The sequence below is a fragment of the Pangasianodon hypophthalmus genome, chromosome 13 (genome assembly GCF_027358585.1).
Source record: "Pangasianodon hypophthalmus isolate fPanHyp1 chromosome 13, fPanHyp1.pri, whole genome shotgun sequence".
In the NCBI taxonomy this organism is placed as follows: Eukaryota; Metazoa; Chordata; class Actinopteri; order Siluriformes; family Pangasiidae; genus Pangasianodon; species Pangasianodon hypophthalmus.
In genome coordinates, this window is record NC_069722.1 from 11490574 (window position 1) to 11510443 (window position 19870).

Sequence of the window (19870 nt, forward strand, 5' to 3'; positions counted from 1 at the left end):
CTATCTGAGAACCACTTATCTTGGTGTAATTTGCATTATACTATTTGGCCTTTACTAATTTCATTCATTACTTCAAAGTGAAGTAAAAATGCCCATTCAATTATTATTTGGTGTTTGGGGTGAAGCAATAACATAGTGTTAAAGACATTCTTCCATTTTAAAAAGAATACATTCTCAACACTTTGATTAAAAAACTGATTCAGGGAGCATTACTATATATTATAATATATTGTGAAAGGTTTGGCTAGTGTCAAATTACAAATTGTGACTTAGATATTAAAATTAAATGTCCGAGGGTACTTTGAGCATTTTTGTAAGCAGATTTGAGCTTATCATAGTCCAATGAGCTGGGATTTATTTTTTTTTGTCAGAACTAGATTAGTGCCCAGGCCACATGTGGTGTTAAATGACTGGATGTAGATGTTGCTAAGATATCCAACTGCTAATGTATTATTGATGTATTGCAAGAATGCTACTTGTGCTATTGGTTAAACTCTTCCCATACCATAACAGTGCCAATGCAGACCAGTGTTTCCATGGAAACACTATGAAGTGATACAGCAAACACTCATGCATTTGTTACATCAGCCTTGATATTTATACACTGCAGGTTCAATGTTATCAACTGCAGCTCATGCTCATCATGTAGTGTGTATGTGTGTGAATTGTGAAAGAGAGAAGAAGAGAGAGGTGGTTGTCTCTGACCTACTGATTGTTCCTTGTCAGAGGTTTTTTTTATCTGCCTTTTGAGGAATTTCATATTCAGTATTTGCAAACACACCTCAGAAAAGCCTTCACATATATCTAATGGTCCTGAGCCATCCATCCTCTCCCTGTCTGTACAAACCAGCATCATTTCCTGTGTGCCAGCCAACTTTTGATATGGCCTTGCAGCACTTGAAGTGTGATACCTAAACGGAAATTCCTCCCTATAAAAGCAAACAGCATAACTGATGGCGGCCTACAGCTTTAATCCCTGTGTGTGTCCACCACTCAAGTGATTGTTGCAATGAAAAGAGCTCACTCTTGGCAGTAGCAGGGTGACTGTGACTACCTCTCTATTGCTATTAGCAGTGGCTAATAGCATGGCCTCTATGCCTGCGGTTCTGTATTTTAATTGTCATATTCAGGCCTGCCAAGATACTGACCTTCATAAGAATGTATGTGAAATGTGAACAGTTCTGGAAGATCTATATTTGTATGCTTTTTTGTAGGAATATTTCACCCCAAGTGCTAACACAGCAGATGTTTAATGAAAGCCAGCAGGGACTAGTTAACAAGAGCTCATTTGCATGACTTTAATGATGTTAAGAGATTCAGAATTTGTCCTAACTCCATTGCACTGAAAAGCTAACTGTGGCTTCTCACTGCCTTTTCTTCCTCTAGACTGCCTTCTTACCTACCCTTATGGCTACATGTGGATCAGTTCTTTAAAAGGCGGCCTCTTATTAGGTCACTTCTACCAGAAATGCCCCAGTTCCCATGACTATATCCTCAAGTCTTGGCCTGCTATCTGGGACACTAATCACTGACATCATTAAAGCTCATTTCCTCACTCCCAGTGTGGGTGCCTAGGCCTGTACAAAGGAATGAGAGCCTGTAAAATTTGAGTAGCCTGATATTATTTGATAGGACAGCTGGCATGACATACTGATGATATATGGCATGGCTTCTTTGGAGACAGCAGCATTTAAAGGCTAGATGGTCAGATGAAAAATTTGCATCTATTGATTATGAAGATAAAAACCATTACCTACCCCATAACTAAAGAAGAGTTAAGTTTTACTGCTGACTTCACAAGGCTCTGCTTAAACCTTAAGGGGGACTCAAACAAGGCGGAAGAAATAGGGCACAGGAACAGATGGCAGAAGTACTGCTGACACTATGGGCCTTTTGGCATCAGATCGGAGCCTTGATGGCGTTCCTGTTAAAAGGATGCCAAAAGTGAACCCATTCTTCTCCTCAGTTTCAAAAGTCTTATTTGGTCTTTAAATAAATGCAGCATAATAGCTATTACGCAGACTGGCCGTGTTGGTGTGGACCACCTCATGACACAATACCCGGAAGGGGCTGTAGGACAGAGAGGAAGGAGAAAGAAGAGAGCAAGAGTGGAGTGGAGGTTGTGCTTGGTTTTTTTTTTTTCATTTCTTGTATAGGATAAGAATGCCTATGCCAATGTAAGACTATAATAATTAGAAATCAGTGTTAATTGCACAACCACTGTGTATAGAAACAGAGGCAATAAAAACTTTTGTGAGGCTTAAGGGCTTTTTGCTACAGAGCCTTGGTTATTCTGTCCCAAGATGGGTGGTGGTCAGTGAGTCTGGCCCAATCCCAGCAAGCAGTATTGCCAGCAGGAGCACCAGGTCAATAATATGAATCATCAGTGCTCTGTTGCCAGTTTGTTTGTGTTTATCTACTATGGGATTTTGCAGACTTTTGGCTTTAAGCTGCATCTGTTCCAAGCAGCATGTAGTATGTTAATTATTTTTTTATTTATTGACTTGAAACATGAGGCAGTCAAAAGGTCAAAGGTCAGATGGGAAATTTATAATCATGAATCAGTGATTGCCCATCAGAAGAAGTCTGAAGAAGCCTACTTAACAGAGCAAAACACTCACTGCATCCCAAATTTGTGGTTTGAATTTTTTTGCATTTCTGGATTTTATTTTATTTTATTTTTTATTTTTTGAGGCACTGACTGGCACATTCTCTCAGAATACTTACATCTGTCACAAACATTTAACGTGGTCAGTCTGCAGATTGCAGACCACAGAAGGCGTGAGATTATATATGGAAATATGACCATACCGCTGAGCCCACGCATGGAAATGAGAGTAGCACTGAGTGGGCATGTCTTTAAGATCATAAATGGTACTGTGAGCGTGTCTCTGAGTCCGTATATGGAAATCATTGAGTAGGAAGAAGGAACTCATGAATGTTCATACATGTACATATGTTTGAGAATTCTCTACTACTGTTGGCCAATTTGCCATCTGCATGTATACACATACACACACTCCAGCCCATACAACATAACATTTCAAAATCTCAGAATTCATTTGAGAATGTGCTGTTGTTACTTTACTTTTGTTTATAAAACCTAACCAAGCCAACACTTCCTAAGTAGTGTCCTTATTATCTCAAATTAGGACAGGCTATGGGAGTTTACTAGGCATACTAGTGTACTAACATATTAACTTTGTGAAAAACAGCACCAAAACATAGGTAACGTAAAGTCTGCTTTAAGGAAGCATTTCGAATTCCCAGTAAGTTAGCAAGTTGTCTGGCAAGTGAGTGGTGGCCCAAAACATTACAGTGTCCTGAATCTGCCAACTAGGTGTACAATACACTGGTGGTAATACCACAGACACATCCACGCATCTGCCCCCATGTCACCCTTCAGCGTCTCTCAAAGTAGATGAAGCATGAAGCAACACACACGCACATGCACACACTGCAACTCTCAGCAGCCTTCAGGCAGCCTTTCTTTGGTCCAGGCTAAAGAAATCACAGCGGCAATTTTAAGTTCATAGTCAGTAGTGGAGAACGCAGGATTCAAAAACATATCTAGGGCTACAGAGAGTTGTGTGACTCTAAGAGCACAAGCTAACAGCAGAAATGAAAAGCCCTGTGCTTCAGACATGCCCATTGTAAGTCACACCAGTGAACACTTAGCCATGTTTATTTTTTTTACATTCTAATGTACAGCTTTTGTTTCATTATATGCTGCTAAGTGTCTGAATGGATCATGCAAACACTGCATCATCATTAAGTTTCAGTTAGTGTGCTTTTATAATGTTGAATGTATTAATCAATTTAAAAAAGGAAACCTAAGGTGAGTATCAAAATGTATTTTATTGAGACACCATCATCATATGTATTATATCGAATTTGAATTGGGTGTATCGTTACACCCCTATGAATAGCACCAACCTGATCATTCCAGGCAAAAAAATAAAAATTCAAGACAGCCATTTTTTGTTGAACAAGATTTTCACAACCCTACTATATGGCTTCTTTAGCCACAGCACATTCATCTCAGTCATGCAGATAACTTGCTCTTTGTCAAAATTTAGTTCACATCTTCTTAACACTGGCAGCTTCTGTCTAACCATAACACATATTTGCTGTCCTAGCCCAGATGTGTTATTCTCTATTTTTCATTCGGAGACATTTGCTACCATGGCAACTTCTTCTGCTGTGTGTATGTGCAAGGCATATGGGCTATGCTAGTAGATTGAGACTTGGTGCAGGCAGATCCAGAGTAGTGATAGAAAGTGAGGACCGACCCCACATGGCCATTCTAACATGTCCTCTTGACACGTGTAATTTCACACTGTCCATGGTACAGACACTGGGAGTGAGAACTGATTGGAATGCAGATTGAACAGTCACTGGGGTCACGGTTGCTTTGGCTTTTTCTGTGCTCACAGGTTAGCTCTCAGTCCCAAGAGCCAGTTCCTCTTGCTTACTAAACACCCTATGAGGTTCCCATGGTTGCATGACTTCACTCTAAAACACTGTAGTCATGAGCATAGGTGTGGTCTGGGGTTAATGATGATCCCTTTCCGCCCAGATGGGTCATATCCCAGGGTGAGAAGTGATGTATTCTTTACCAGAGCCGGGGAACAGGAGGGTGGAGACGACTGTCCACTTCATTCTGACGCACAATATTATTGCTGAATGTCTTCCAGTTCATGAACAATGTTGTTAGAAATTATCATTCTATCTATGTCCAGAACAGGGCAAATGTCATAGGTATTTGGATATGAAACGGAATAAATAATCACATATGAGGTATATTAGTAGTCTAACTGAGTTGTGTGTAATTACTGGAAAAACATAACATGACCCTCAGTGTGACTTGTTCAGTTTGTTTTGCTTAAATTATTCATGCTCTGCCTCCCTACCACCCTAATTACTCCACTCTATCCACATTACAGGGCAGAAAAAACGGAAGTATTAAGTGATGATCTACTACAAGTAAGGCACTCTGATATATTACTCTACCTTATAGATGTTTTGTATGTCTATTCTGGTGATATTGCTATAATGTGTTTTATATAGATTTTTTTTCTCAAGCATAAATATGTTTGCAGAGTGTATTTGTGCATGCATGTGGTGTTGGGTGACTCATTCGGCAGTTTGTGTGGGAGGGTGGCTGGGTCTGTGCACCTCCTCATCACTGTTTGTGTGTAAATCAGGTGGAGAAGCGTCTGGACTTGGTGAAGCAGGTCTCCCACAGCACACATAAGAAGCTCACAGCCTGCCTGCAGGGACAGCAAGGGGCCGATGTGGACAAGAGATCAGTCAAATCACCTTCGGTTTGTTGCTTTGATATGTAAGGAATAAAACACAACAGGGTATGCTGTTATAGGAAAACATTCAAAGAAGTGTCCCTGACAGTAAACAGACCACCCAGAAACCTTCCAGTAACAGCATGTCCTGAAATGTTTTATTCCTCTTATACCAGAGCAGTTTGCCAGTGTTTACGATTTTTAATTAATTAATGAACAACACATGGTACATTTTAACCATTTATAGTTACTTACTTATACTTTAATGTTGTGGAGTGTCCACAAGACAAGTTAGCTCCTTATTATTCCTTATTCCTTATATTATAAACAGTCATTAGCCATTGCCATTAAAAAACCTTGTCAAAAAGCTTGTCATGTCACTAAGAAACCAGAAAGCAAATTCTGTCCTGAAGACTCTCCCATGTCAGAAAACTGTTACATTACTGCTGACATTAGAGACTCCTTCCATAAATAACCATCTCCTTAAAGAAACATCACCATGTCAGTGATTAGACATTTTGCTTTGTTAAATAAAAATAATTTTGATCCATTTATAATTAGCGTTAGATTATGTAGAGTGTCTGCTATACAAGTTTCTATGAATGAGCTGTTACTATAGAAATGCATTAGAACAAGCACAATAATATGAACTGTGGTTGGAATTGCAGCCGGAACTACTGTCCGAGCTGCTGTTATAGAATATTAATTGACGCCTTCAGCAATTAGATATGAAAATTCAACAGTGCTGTGATATAAGGAGATTTTAACAGAATATGTAAAAATAGATATGTCATAACATTCTTTTCTTTTTTCTACTTGTCTCTAATCAGAAAAAGTTGCCCCTGACCACATTGGCTCAGTGTATGGTAGAGGGAGCTGCAGTATTAGGGGATGATTCTCTGCTAGGGTAAGACCTTACGAGGTGTTTTTTTTTTCCAGTTACAATATTGCCAGTTTAGACTTACCCTTTACACTCAAGCTTTCCCGGATTTTTCTCATAGTAAGATGCTGAAGCTATGTGGGGAGACGGAAGAGAAGCTGGCCCAGGAGCTCATTGTCTTTGAGCTCCAGATGGAGAGAGATGTGGTGGAACCTCTCTATGTCCTGGCTGAGGTAAACTTGTCCCTCTCTCAGCATTATATGAAAACAAATTAAATTGATACTTCAGTGTTTTTCAAGTGCTCTGTGGTGTATGATCAGTTACCATGGACAGGAATTTTGACATTTTTCTGTACTGAGAAGAGAACAAATTACGCATGTAGTCGAAACTTACGATGGAAGACTAAGGGAACTTGTAACATTGTCAATAAACGTTTAAAATACATAGCCCAACTGTTAATACGCACCATGTGTGATGACTTTTTACCCAATCCATCAATGGAAAAGGGACAAAATAGAACCATTGGTGACCAGATATTATTTGAGTGGTGGACCATTCTCAGCACAGCAGAGACTGCCATGGTAATGGAAGGGTAGTTTGTGTGGCACTGATATGAGTGTATCAGGTGCAGGAACATATAAGTGAATAAGTGTTTTCCTTTTGTTTTCTCATACAGCAAATCTATTTAAAATGCATAAACACAATTGCCCACATACCACAGATGTAGCAGGCAGAGATTAGGACAGAGATTATTTCAAGCTCATCTTTAAGTTTTCCTTAAATCTATGCTTGTGCTTGACACCCTGCCCAGCTATGACTCTAAGACTCTTTTGCTTGTTCTTATTATGTACTGTCATTCATTTGTTCATTCATTCATTCATTCATTCATCAGCAGTAACCACTTTATCCTGGTCAGGGTCTGGATATCCCAGGAACTCTGGGTGCGAGGTGGGAACACACCCTGAATGGGACCTCAGTCCATAGCAGAACATCACACACATTCACACACTTATACCCTGGGCAATCCATGGAGAAAAGCCATAGAGACCCATGGAGAACATGTAAAACTCCACCCAGACAGGAACCTGAGCTCAGGATTGAACCAGGGACCATGAAGCTGTGAGGCACTTTGTGGACTAATTTATTTTATTTAAAGGTATTTTATTTTCAGCTATGTTTTTGTATCAAAATAGGTGGACATTCCCAACATACAGAAACAGAGGAAACATCTAGCCAAGCTTGTTTTGGACATGGATTCGGCACGGACAAGGTGCGAGGGTTTTTTTAAATGCTTGTTCCATTTGGTGGTTCGTGGACTCACTGTGTCCTTTACTTTCCCTATCGATAGGTGGCAGCAGTCATGCAAGTCCTCTAGTCACCCCAGCAATCTTCCCCCAGCCGGGGCCAAAGCAGATGCGCTCCGAGAGGAGATGGAGGAGACGGCCAATCGCATGGAGATCTGCAGGGTAGCTCACTCTACCTGTCATTTTTCCATTAACTGTTATATAAGTGACATTTTACAATAAAGTGCTGTCATTATTCTCTTTGTTTAAAATGATTCACCTTGGTGTAAATGCAATAAAACGATTAGATGATAAAAAAGTTCCTGCTCTTTAACTTATTTTTTTTAAAAAAGCACAGTAAACCCACTAGTGATTAAAATTGTTTTTGAAAATTGTTTTCATTTTAATTTTGTAGAATGGATCATTAATTAATTATTAATTATTTTTGTTTTACTTTGTTTAGGACCAGTTGTCAGCGGACATGTACAACTTTGTGGCCAAAGAAATAGACTATGCAAACACCTTTCAGACGGCAAGTGCTCATTTTTGGATATAATATAGTAATATAATATAGAATGACTGCTTTGAACATAACAGGACAAGCAAAGGCGAGTAAGGCAGGTGTTAACAACTTGTTTGGTCTCTCAAATCTTCTGTAGCTTATAGAGATTCAAGCAGAGTATCACAAGAAGTCTCTAGAGATTCTGCAGAGTGTGCTGCCACAGATCAAAGCTCACCAGGGTGAGTCTCTCCATCTGGCTTTTAAAGCCAGCTTATAAAAGATCAGCTTGTTGGTTTCATTTTTTGTGCATGCACAAGAAATATCAGTGAACCATGCATGTGTGCGTGTGTGTGTGTGTGTGTGCATCAATTTTTACCTTGAAAATAGTGATTTTGAAGGTGAGAAGGTATTTACACTGTGAAATATCGGTGTATTTCAGAGGCTTGGATAGAGAAGCCTTCCTATGGCAAGCCATTAGAGGAGCATCTGACCCTCAGTGGCAGAGAGATAGCCTTTCCCATTGAGGCATGTGTCACCATGCTGCTGGAGTGTGGCATGCAGGAGGAGGTGAGAACCTGCTGGTCAGACAAGGATATCCGCTCTCGATTTCTCATACATGTTCCAAGTGTGTGATGAGAGTAGAAGTGTGGCTAAGGTGGAGGGATCACCATTAACATCAACATTATCATATACTATATATTAATATCGGTCCTTAGCTATCTTGATTATTTTTGGATGGTCATCAATGTGATGAAAGAGAAATGCTTGGCACATAAAAAATCAAGTTGGCTAATACCATAAGCCACTGGCAAGCCAGTATCAGGTCAGTGGTGAAAGACAGCAGGGTCTTGTTGCTTTCATATCCCTGAATGACTTTTAACCATGGATTTATAGGTGCCTAACACAATCTAGATACTGACATTATTCTAATGGTAACAGTAAATCTAGCTAACAAAAAGAACTACAAGTATTTAATATAAATGCTGTAAAAGATAGAAAAATTTGGCTCAACATATGATTGAAAAGAGTGTCTAAGAAGAGCATTCAAAGCCATGTAGCTGCTTTCACATTCAGCAGCACACCACTACATAATACAAGATCAGATCCATGCTATTGCGTCACAAGTTGAGGCAAAGCTACAGATGTTGTTAAATAGGATTTTCAGCCTGTAAGGGGACCACTGGTTATAAAGACAAGAATGATTTTTTTATATATAATTTCAGTTACCAGGGTATCACTATGAAAGTAATACACTATATAGCCAAAGGTCTGTGGACGCCTGACCATCATACCCATATGTGGGCCTTCCCCAATGTTGGAAGCACACATATATAGGATGTCTTTGTATGCTGTAGTATTACACTTTCCCCTCACTGGACCTAAGGGGCCCAAACATGTTCCAGCATGACAGTGCTCCATGTGCACAAAGCAACTCCATGAAGACATGGTTTACCAAGATTGGAGTGGAAGAACTCAAGTGGCCTGCACAGAGCCTCAACACCTCAAGACCTCAACACCACTGAACACCTTTGGGATGAACTGTAATGCCTGATGACTGTAATGTACTGTCTGTGTTCCAGGCCTCCTCATCCAACATCAGTGCCTGACCTCACAAATGCTCTTGTGGCTGAATGAGCAAATCCCCACAGCCACACTCCAAAATCTAGTGGAAGCCTTCCTAAAAGAGTGGAGGTTATTATAACAGCAAAGGGGGACTAAATCTGAACGGGGAAGTTCAAAAAGCACATAGGTGTGATTGTCTACAAACTTTATAGTGTATGTAAGAATTTTCACGAAACTTCCAGGACCCTACAGCAAGTCCAGACATTCCTCACTCATAACCAATTTCTCTATTAGTTATACTGTAGTTACTAGATAATTCGTAGTAGATACAGTATAATATACTTATGAAGACTTTACATTATTTCATTATTTATCTATTTTTAGCTAATTTACCTGTATGAACAGAATACACCAATGATCTTTTGTGTCTGTCTTAACACCTAAAAACTGTGGTAAAATTTACTAGTTCGCTGCATTCTAATGACTTACACTAGAATAGTTTTATTCATTAGAATAAACTATAATATACTTTGGCAGCAAGAATAATACAACTGGTAGATGTACATGGTGGATTTCATAATGAAAACACAAGATCTCACAACACCATTTTTTCCCTGACACTTCTGTTCTATTTTAGTGCTTGTTGTTTGCTTAGATGCTTATGTGTGAGTCTTTGCATTGCAGTAGAAATTAGTTTCTTACTTGAGATTCACTGTGCTCTCAGGGTTTGTTCCGTGTGGCCCCTTCAGCATCCAAGCTGAAGAAGCTGAAGGCATCTCTGGATTGCGGGGTCCTGGATGTGCAGGAATACTCTGCAGATCCACATGCTATAGCAGGTAAGCCAAATCTCCTTAATCGCAGCCCTGCTCCCTGGTCAGTGTGATAGAAGCAGACCAGCAGCATTTGCAGAGGCATCTCTCTCTCTCTCTCTCTCTCTCTCTCTCTTTCTTTCTCTGTTTCTTCTTTCTACCTCCTATCAGTCTATCAGAGCAAAGCAAATCATGCCTCATTTCAGGTCTTAACATTAACATTAACTGTCTTCCTGCTATCTTTTTACATCCTATTATTTCTTATTTACTTCTTATTTACTTTACCCTCTTCCTTTCGTCTGTTATAGGAGCTCTGAAGTCATATCTCCGTGAACTCCCCGAACCTCTAATGACCTCTCAGCTCTATGATGAGTGGATTCAGGCTTCAAAGTAAGTAGATGCTGAAGTACCAGCATGTAAACCAGGGCAAATCAGCTCCCTGCTGGAGCCTAATTGCACTATAGAGTACAGTTTTTTCCTAAAATTATGAAAAGGCTCAATGGAAAAGAACAAGTTCTTCACCTGAATTAAGAATGTAAGCAGTTGAAGCACAGTTTAAACATTAAAAATACAGTGAAGTGGCCCTTTATTAATGGTAATAGTACTGAACCTATAGGCAGCATGATGTTAATATAATTTTATCAAGTCATTTTTATCATGATATACGTATAGTTAAATGCAAAGGTTTGTACTCTTGTTGTACCTCTACTTTATAGTTTATTTATGGAAAACAGAATTCCTAGATTAAAAATTAAACATATGTAGGTAACATTCTCTGTAACAACCAGATGTTGAAGGTATTTATAAGAGCAAAGGATAGGCATATAATTATTGGAAAATATTTATATCACATTTCAAAAGAGAGAACTAAAATACCTTATTTGATCATTTTTGTTATGATAATGAAGGAACATCTGTGAAACCTAATAAATCCCTTTGCTTTTTTCATTTCATCCTAAGTGAATGCACTTAACTTAAATAGTAATTCATTTTACAGTTCTAGCCATCACAATGCTGAATTATGTACCACAACTTACAGTATTCAAACACTCATTTTCCAATTTTCCACACCAGTATTCAAGATATGGACAAGAGGCTCCAAGCCCTCCTGGCTGCATGTGAGAAACTTCCAACAGTCAATTTAAGCAACTTCAGGTCAGTACCTCTGGCTGTTTGCCAGCTGTCTTTATTTGTGAGTCTGTGAGGATGGCAGTATGAATATCACAACAAAGACAAGGACACTGATGTAATCGTCGGTAGGGTTGTGCTCAGAGTATCATTAATGCAGTATATATTGTTAATCAGTTATGCTTGGTATATGTATCAAACCAGTACTATGTGATACCTGTGTTAGTATTTTAGCCAAAGTCTTTTTAAACACATTATGCTTAAACATACCATTTTATTAGGCTATTCATACAGGGCTATATTCTGAATTGACAACTTAATTTCAGAAGTTATATCAGTATTTATGCAGGTAAAGTTATCCTTATACATAGCAGACTCATGCACATGCTTAAGTGGATTTTCTAGCCTCCCGATGTGCTCTCTATAGATCACAGTTTGAAACATAGCATAGTAGCCACCACCAGTGCCACCAAGAATAAAAGGGCTCTTGTGTATGAACCATTTTTACATCCTATTGTTAGCATATTGATGTAAGATATTGATAGGACTCAGAGACCAAAATAGAAAATGAAAGAAAAGGATGCAGGCTTGAAGTACTATGGAAATACTGTAGAAACTATATTTACTTCTTTACTTCTCACTCTGCTTCTGTCTTTCACAGATACTTGATTAAATTCCTAGCCAAGCTCACTGAATACCAGGATGCCAACAAAATGACGCCTGGTAACATTGCAATAGTGTTGGGACCCAATCTGCTGTGGACGCATTCTGAAGCGTGAGTCTCTGCCCTGTTTTTTTCATACGGATTATGAGTCCAATTTTTTGAAGGTTGACACAATAACATTATGTGTACTGCTGGAGCTACTGTTTTAGTGAATTATGTGGAATTAGATATTTTTAAGAAAAAAGTATGGATTAGTCATTTTTTTAAGATTAAATGGGTCATTTGTTGTGTTAAGGAACATGACAGAAATGATGACCACAGTGTCTCTGCAAATCGTTGGCATCATTGAGCCTATCATCCAGCATGCCGACTGGTTCTTCCCAGGAGGTGAGAAAGACACACAATCTGTTTCTCTCGCTCTCTCCTCACCCGCACACACATTCACACATACCAGTCTACCCCTTGAGAGAGATTTGAACTGGTTTTCTTCTGCTATTCTTAGATATTGAGTTCAACCTGACAGGCAGCTACGGTAGCCCCATCCACACCAACCACAACTCCAACTACAGCTCCATGCCCTCGCCAGACATGGACCAATCAGATCGCAAGCAATCGCACGACCAAGGCCGACGCCCCCTCAGTGTTGCCACTGACAACATGATGCTGGAGTTCTACAAAAAGGATGGGTAGGGTTTCATATTTTTTCCCCTGCACAAGCTGTTCCTCTCTTTCCCTCCCACTGCACAACTCCCACACACACTCTTGCTATCCAATGTCTCTCTGCATCTCTCATGTCTCCATCAAGGCAGCAGTGTTCTCAAGTAGAATCTTGCCAATAGCTCATTACAGGCCAAGCTTTGTAGTACAAATTTTAGAAAGGAGAGGTAAGAAGAAAAAAAGTTAATTTTTAATGTCATAATTATTTGGTCGAACAGGGGCATAGATTATGCATTTACTGAGTGACTTTATTGTGTTGTCTGTTCCGATTTGGAGTTTTGCCGTGGTGAGATTTTAGGCCTCGAGACACCAAACTCCCACAACTTCCATTTGTTTAAACAAAGACTGCTGGGCCAGTGCAGTCTCTATAGCAACCTGCTTGATGTGTGATGGAAGGCGAGAGCTGAGTTTTCATTCACTGCTGCTGAAGGTTGGGAGACTCAGCCTCCTCCTGCAATGCGTCGACAGGTGGAAAACTACTGCATATGGTGGCACTGGCTGGAACACTCAAATAATCCTTTCCAGTAAACGCCCTCATGAAAGTTTATTTTAGAAAATATATGTAAACTTCCTTATTTCTGTGCTTTAAAAAATATTTTGTATCAGGATACAAAAAGTAGCATATGTGCCAGACCTTAAGGAAGCTGTTTTGTTGGTTGAAGGTCAAAGAATCACCCTGTTTATATATCTATCTGTCCAAAGAATTTGAATTAGGGGCTAATTAGACTTAATGAGACTTAATAGCTACACAGCAGGGGAAAGTGCCAGCTGCTCATGTGGCCTGCTTGCTCTCACCTCCAGATGCTTGCCTCTACCTAATTGTGTCAAAATATGGCTTTTTCTATCATATCCCCCCCTCAATTTACCCCCTCCTCCCTTAATTACCACTACACATCAATTATCGGTCCACTCAAAACTCCTTTTGGATGCCTTGGAATAAAACTTTTATTTAACACAGAGCTAAATTCATATTTTCCATTGACAAAAAGGCTTTCTCAGTACTCCTGTTAAAACTATTCTGGGACTATGTATGAGCTCAGGTCGGGATGTCACAAAATTGGCTCCATGAGCCTATAATGTCAAATATGGAAATTTTTTGTGTAGTGAGGATTTAATACTGAAACTGCACACAACTCTATTTATACCTCAGGCATAACTCAGACTTAAGCTCTGTTCAGAAGTTTTGATCAGTATTTATTTTTTATCCCTGATTTTTGTCGGGCTTAAAGGCAAGCGCTTGTTTTTGAAGGTGGTGGTCTAGACGCTAATGAAACCCCTCATCTTGGATGTTTCTACTCAAGAAAAATATTGCAACCTGAACTACAGTACATGCACTACTACTACACTACAGGCATGAACTACACGCAGGTAATTTGCATATTCTGAATGGTGCACTCAGAAATTAAACTTAAGCAGGTGCTTAACCCATGTCTGAATATGCGTAACTTTCCCTGCAAGGATTCTAAAAAAACTTTTGGACTTAAGTCGCCAACTCTGAATACGACCAGTATCATGCTTTTTTAGCCACAGATCCGGTGTGCAAAGCTAGCCAGCTAATAAATAGCTTAGCTAATGTTAGTGATGAACAGAATTTTGGGAATTATGGTATTTTGGCTAACAGGTTTGTCTACTGTATAAAATGCTGAAAATATGGCAATGCATCGCAATATTCCGACACAGAAAAACAAGTTGTGACAAATTTAGTTTATTGGTATTTAAACCAGGTGGTTAGCTATGTGCTACAGTTAACTACAGTACAGTTGTACAGCTGTACCAAATGTGGTAACATACTGTTCAGATACCTCAACAATTCCCTGGCTTTGTTGAACAAATGTCTTCTGTTTGTACTGAGTTGGTCTGTACGTCACACATACTGTACATGGTCACATTTCCCTAATGTGACATCTTGTCTTTATATATGGTACTGTGTATGGAGTGTAGTACTCTACAGTCAATCGTGTAGCATAATGTAACCAAGGAAGTTGGAGAGGCCAGTGTGTGGGCTTGCACAAGCACATCAGGCATTTCTAATTTTCATATAATGCATATTTACAGACTCTATAGACTTTTATTCCTTAGGTGGGTAAATGTGTAGAAATATTCCTAGATCATTTTAGGAGTTTCTTGAGTATTTAAAAAATATATTAAACCATGTATTACTCAGCACAGATCATTTTAATCCTTTACATATTTAGGGTACTTTAAATTATATATATTTCTTTTTTGTCCTCTATTCCATTCCCTGCATCATTACTCTCTAATACCCATCTGGTCCAATCCAGTGGACTATGAGTAGCCAGTAACCTTTTGAATCCGACATCTAACCTTCATTCCTCTGTCCTTACAAATGCAGCATTAGGAAAATACAAAGGTACTGTTTGCCTCCTCAATATATCCAGTAATAAACATTACCTCTCTGTGTATGTTTGTAGGCTTGAAGCATGTTAAATCTTTTTTTTTGCATTTGTCTTTTGGATGGTATGGACGGCTGATTGTGCTTTCTCTCTGTCTGGGGCAGTATGGGAGTCAGAGTTATGGACACATCCTGGGTGAAGGGTAAAGGTGCATCCACGCTTGCTCGAAAAGCCTCATCCACCCCTCCCAGTGCCCAGCCGCCTGGATCACCCGCTGACACACTCATAACTGAGCAGCCTGGAGAGCTGAACACATCCCCCATTCCCACCCCTCCTCCAGTAGACAGGGCTAGGTAAGTCCATGCCTCTTCATTGTCTAATCCCCACCATCACTTCTCAGATATTCAAATATGTCAATATTCTTTTCAAACTCTTTCTTATAACATCACATTTTTTCTTCTTATCTAGTCTACAAATCCAGTCTCTCAATGTTTATACATGCATAATTGTATCATTATTATATGGCAAACACATGTATAATTGGTAGGGATGTTAGTTTATGTTAGACATTTCATGTAAAAATGTCTGTACAGTTTCCAAATGCAAAAAACATCCATGCTGTGGCTTAACAGTCATTTCATTTCATGAATCATGATTGAGCCAGTGACTTTTTTTAAACCCACTAACTTTCTCATCTGCGCTGTACCATTGGTTTTCACCGTCATCCTGTGGCTAACACGTTGATCCCTGGGTCTGTGATGGCTGTAGGTCTGGCTGGCTTTGTCCTTCCCCTCTGTGACTCTTTCAGTCTATGAAAGGGTTTTGTGTCTGTGTTCAACTGCCCTGGGTTTAGTTAATGCACCAGGCTATTCGAGCGCTGTGTTTAAATGCTTGCTAGAGAGAATATGGCCATAGATAAAAGAATTATTTTTAATTATTTTCTGAACTCAACTCACTGTGATGGTCAGAGCTGAGCTTGGCTGTTTAAATGGAAAAATGGTCCTGGACTTGGTGCAGTGCGCAGACACAAGGTCATTCTCAGCTCAATAGAGAGCAATATTTTTTTTCTTTCATATCCAGGACTTTTCGTGCAGTGGAATCTGAATGCTCACGCTGAGCCCCCACACCCTTTTTAATTCATTGTTTTGGCTTCTTAGCAGGCTTCCTGTGTGCTATGCTTCTTTGCCATTGTCCCGCACTTAAACTGACTGACTCTTCATCAGAGCCTGATGCAGTTATTGTTTCTTTTGCGAGCCTATTATGTGAATAAGTTAGTAAACTATTCTCTAAAAGTAGAGGGAAGTAGTCAGTGCTGGTCTGAAAAAATCCACTTTCGGCTAGTGCTATCATCCGTGTGCGTGTGCAGTTACTAGAGCTCTCTCTCTGTCTGCTCTTTATTTTTTTTAATATCTGCAGCTCCAACGAGGTGTCACCCCACCGGCCGGACCCCTCTCATGCCCATGCGCCCCACGGGGAGGAGCGGCCGCCCCCTCCTTACCCTTCCTCCTCCACCACCTCCCACGCCCCTCATCACTTCTATCCCAAACCCCCTCCCTGTGCACGGCCAGTGGCCCCAGGGCCCGAGTCACAGCCCCCTGACTCCCCACCCTCCCAATTACGCTGGTCCGGCTATGGCCCTCCTCAACCCCAGGCACCCCCTTCCTCTTCTTCTTCTTCCTCTTCCTCTTCTTCTCTCGACATTAACTCCAACCCCAAGCCCAGCTGCCTGCACTTCCCCAAACACGGCCCAGCATGTGAGCTGCCAGACGTGAACACCTCCCCACTCTACGTTAAAACACCCCTCATTTTGACCCGCAACGAAGTGGCCCTCGGAAACCCCCCTAGCCTTCCCACATCCGGCCCCCCTCCGTGGGCTGCCTGTCCATGTGCCCGCGAACGAGGACCCCCCAGGCTGCCTAGGTAAATACCGCCTGTATGTTCCCACCCACCTGACCTCGGCTACATACACACCAAGATGGCTACCCTTACAGTGGCTCTCCTATTTTAAGACCAAATTTTCCCTCTCTCTTTTTGTTTCTGTTCTTATGCTTATAGTGCTCTTTTCAACGCCATACCTCAGATTCTGTAACATTCTCGTTGTCCAGGGGAGCCTCTCGGGGGTTGCCTAGCAACTGAGGATGTTACTGGCTTTTAGAGAAAGTGGATCCTGCCATAGATTAGAAATAAAAAAAAACATGGATAACCCTGCATATGGTCATATAGTGTCGTATTATTTTATTTATGGCATACGTTCTGTCAGACGATGCATTGCGCGTTGCATTTGCCTATTATGGCTACCTTTCTAGCTGTGAAATTAGAAAGATATTGATGCCTGGAAAGGCATTAAAAAAAAGTCAGCTGTATAGAGCTGAAGGTCAGTATATGTACCCATAATTAAGCTTGGCTACTAAAGGCAATATGAAATTGATATGCTGGCAAAGTGCATTTTTTCCTCAATGCTAACACAATAGAGATATTTGATACTAACCAAATTCGTTTAAAATATTTAAAATAAGTAAACCTATTCAATTGCTCACACCCTTCCTTCCTGATACATTTAGGCCAAACATTGAATTGAGTAGGAAATCGCATACTGTGCTGGTTTTGTCACCAAGTTGTTCGAAAAGTTGCAACAAGGTCAGAAGAATGCACAATGATTCTGTTTCCTATTTTGAAACTCTTAAGCATCTATAGTCATCACTGCAAGGTAAAGTTATTAGCAGAAGGACAGTGCGAGTCTCCTTATTGTATTCCCTGTATCTGAGAACAAGCCTGCCTGATAGAGTCTCTCTCACCTCATCTTTTTCCATCAGTCTCCATTCAGATGATGTCCATGTAGAGCTCAGGAAACTACACAGATTAAGTCATTCTCCACACAACTGTAGACTTAACAGCCTGGCCACTTAAGTAGAGCTGTCAGGGTTAGGAATCCTACACATACTCAGTTGCAGTACAGATACATTTCCTGTGTGTGTGTGAGTATAGTTGTGGGATGTTGTAGGTGGATGGCTAGTCTACACAAGGACACTCTATTCCCCTCCTACTGACAGAGATTGGAAATATATTCAATTCCCCATTATGTGTCTCTGTCTTTGAAGACAAGGGCAAATAAAGCTGCTGAGAATATTGACATCAGTAATGCAATTTTAACAATACTATTTCATGGATTTAGAATTATACAAAGACTCTCAGATTTTTCACAGTGACCTAAACTTATTTTTGGACCATATGAGGAGGTGGAATAAGCCTTGCGTGAGTAGTCTTCGTGCACCCTTCCTCATTAAGAGTATAGCAGCTGTGAGTCTCTGGCAGGCCATCATATTTCTGTCTCTTCCCCAGCACTCTGAAGAGCAAGGAGCTCTCGCCTGTGATTGGCCATAAGGCCGTGCAGGCGGCAGGACAGCCAGTGCCCCCTGTCGGCCAGCAAAGCAACAGCCAATCACCACATTCAGCCGAGCACAGCCCTCACACCCTGCGTAAAGGTCTGTCCATGTGATTTTTTTTCTTTAAAGTCATCTGATATAACCAACTAATATGATGCATGATCTATTAAGCAAAGTGAGATATCTAGTAGTCGTGAAAGGCAACTGGATTTGCATTATAAACTTTGGCACTCATCCCAGCAGCTTCATTAAGTCTACTAAAGATTCAAGATTATACCTAAAGTCCAGGCATTTTGGCTCATTACTACTAGACATTTAAAATGAGTTGGTTGATATAGATTCTTCTAGAATCATATAGTCTTTCATTCTGTGAATCTGATCTCTGTTCTTCCTATTCTCTTATCTCTCTTTCATCTCAGCAGCCTCGAAGAAGCTGGCCCCTGTGCCACCCAAGGTTCCTTATGGCCAGTCAGGGGCGATGTCCGACCAGTCCACAGGTCAGCCGTCCCCGGTCAGCCTGTCCCCCACTCCCCCAAGCACCCCGTCCCCGTATGGCCTGGGCTGTGCCCCGGGGCATGTGCCCCCCACCTCTCCTGGGCAGGGCCCACTAGGCACGTCCCACTCTCTCCTGTCCTCTCCCCCATCTCTGACTGGCACGCTCAACAAGTCGCGGCCCGCCCCCAAACCGCGACAGAGACCAAGTCTGCCCCCACCACAGCCACCCACTATCCCCCCCAGTGTCCCCCAGCCAATGGAACAGGGCCTGCTGGACGGATTGTCCCCCGGGGAGAGCATGTCCACAGGTAAACATGTCTCAATGACAACCGCAAGAGCGGGAGGACAGCATCCCTCTCTCAAACTGTCTGTCTCGCCATCCTATGCAGGCGATGGACTTTGAAAAGCCATGGTTCCCTAAAAATGTGAAGTGTTTTCACTGTATTTTGTTTTCATGGTGAGCATGAGGTGCCTTTAGGTTAAGTTGCCTTTAATTCTTTTAAGACCAGTATTTTGTTATTCATTTGTCATGTTCAGGATGATACAAACCACTTGAATAAGGAGTATAAAGGGATTGTACTCAGAATACCAGGATCTACCTTATGCAGCCTAACTATAAAGTTCAGTAGCTGTCTTGGTAATCTCCACAATACTCAGACTTTGTTTCTAAGTAAGGCTTGTGCTCTGTGTATGGTACTAGTGGTCAGCTGTGTGGGCACTGACTGTATGTTCTCTCATTTGAGCCTCTGGTGTGTCTTGTCGGTCATTCTCCTGATCGCTCTGATTGATGTA

General features: G+C 40.8%; 1 protein-coding gene across 15 annotated transcripts in view; it reads left to right on the forward strand.

Moving 5' to 3' along the window:
* arhgap44a (Rho GTPase activating protein 44a) overlaps window positions 1-19870 on the forward strand; it is a 43258-nt gene that overhangs the window by 18713 nt on the left and 4675 nt on the right. For 5 of the 15 annotated variants that reach the window (XM_026916437.3, XM_026916439.3, XM_053239287.1 and 2 more), the window contains exons 2-21: window positions 4947-4986; window positions 5208-5327; window positions 6131-6207; window positions 6302-6413; window positions 7374-7450; window positions 7529-7646; window positions 7927-7995; window positions 8123-8204; window positions 8405-8532; window positions 10253-10364; window positions 10646-10727; window positions 11412-11492; window positions 12127-12240; window positions 12425-12516; window positions 12632-12815; window positions 15200-15217; window positions 15365-15553; window positions 16617-17120; window positions 18540-18682; window positions 19003-19386. In XM_026916437.3, the coding sequence (XP_026772238.1) occupies window positions 4947-4986; window positions 5208-5327; window positions 6131-6207; window positions 6302-6413; window positions 7374-7450; window positions 7529-7646; window positions 7927-7995; window positions 8123-8204; window positions 8405-8532; window positions 10253-10364; window positions 10646-10727; window positions 11412-11492; window positions 12127-12240; window positions 12425-12516; window positions 12632-12815; window positions 15200-15217; window positions 15365-15553; window positions 16617-17120; window positions 18540-18682; window positions 19003-19386 (2726 nt within the window). The remainder of the gene's footprint in view (window positions 1-4946; window positions 4987-5207; window positions 5328-6130; window positions 6208-6301; window positions 6414-7373; window positions 7451-7528; window positions 7647-7926; window positions 7996-8122; window positions 8205-8404; window positions 8533-10252; window positions 10365-10645; window positions 10728-11411; window positions 11493-12126; window positions 12241-12424; window positions 12517-12631; window positions 12816-15199; window positions 15218-15364; window positions 15554-16616; window positions 17121-18539; window positions 18683-19002; window positions 19387-19870) is intronic. The other 10 variants (XM_026916438.3, XM_026916440.3, XM_026916444.3 and 7 more) reach the window with 6 other exon arrangements.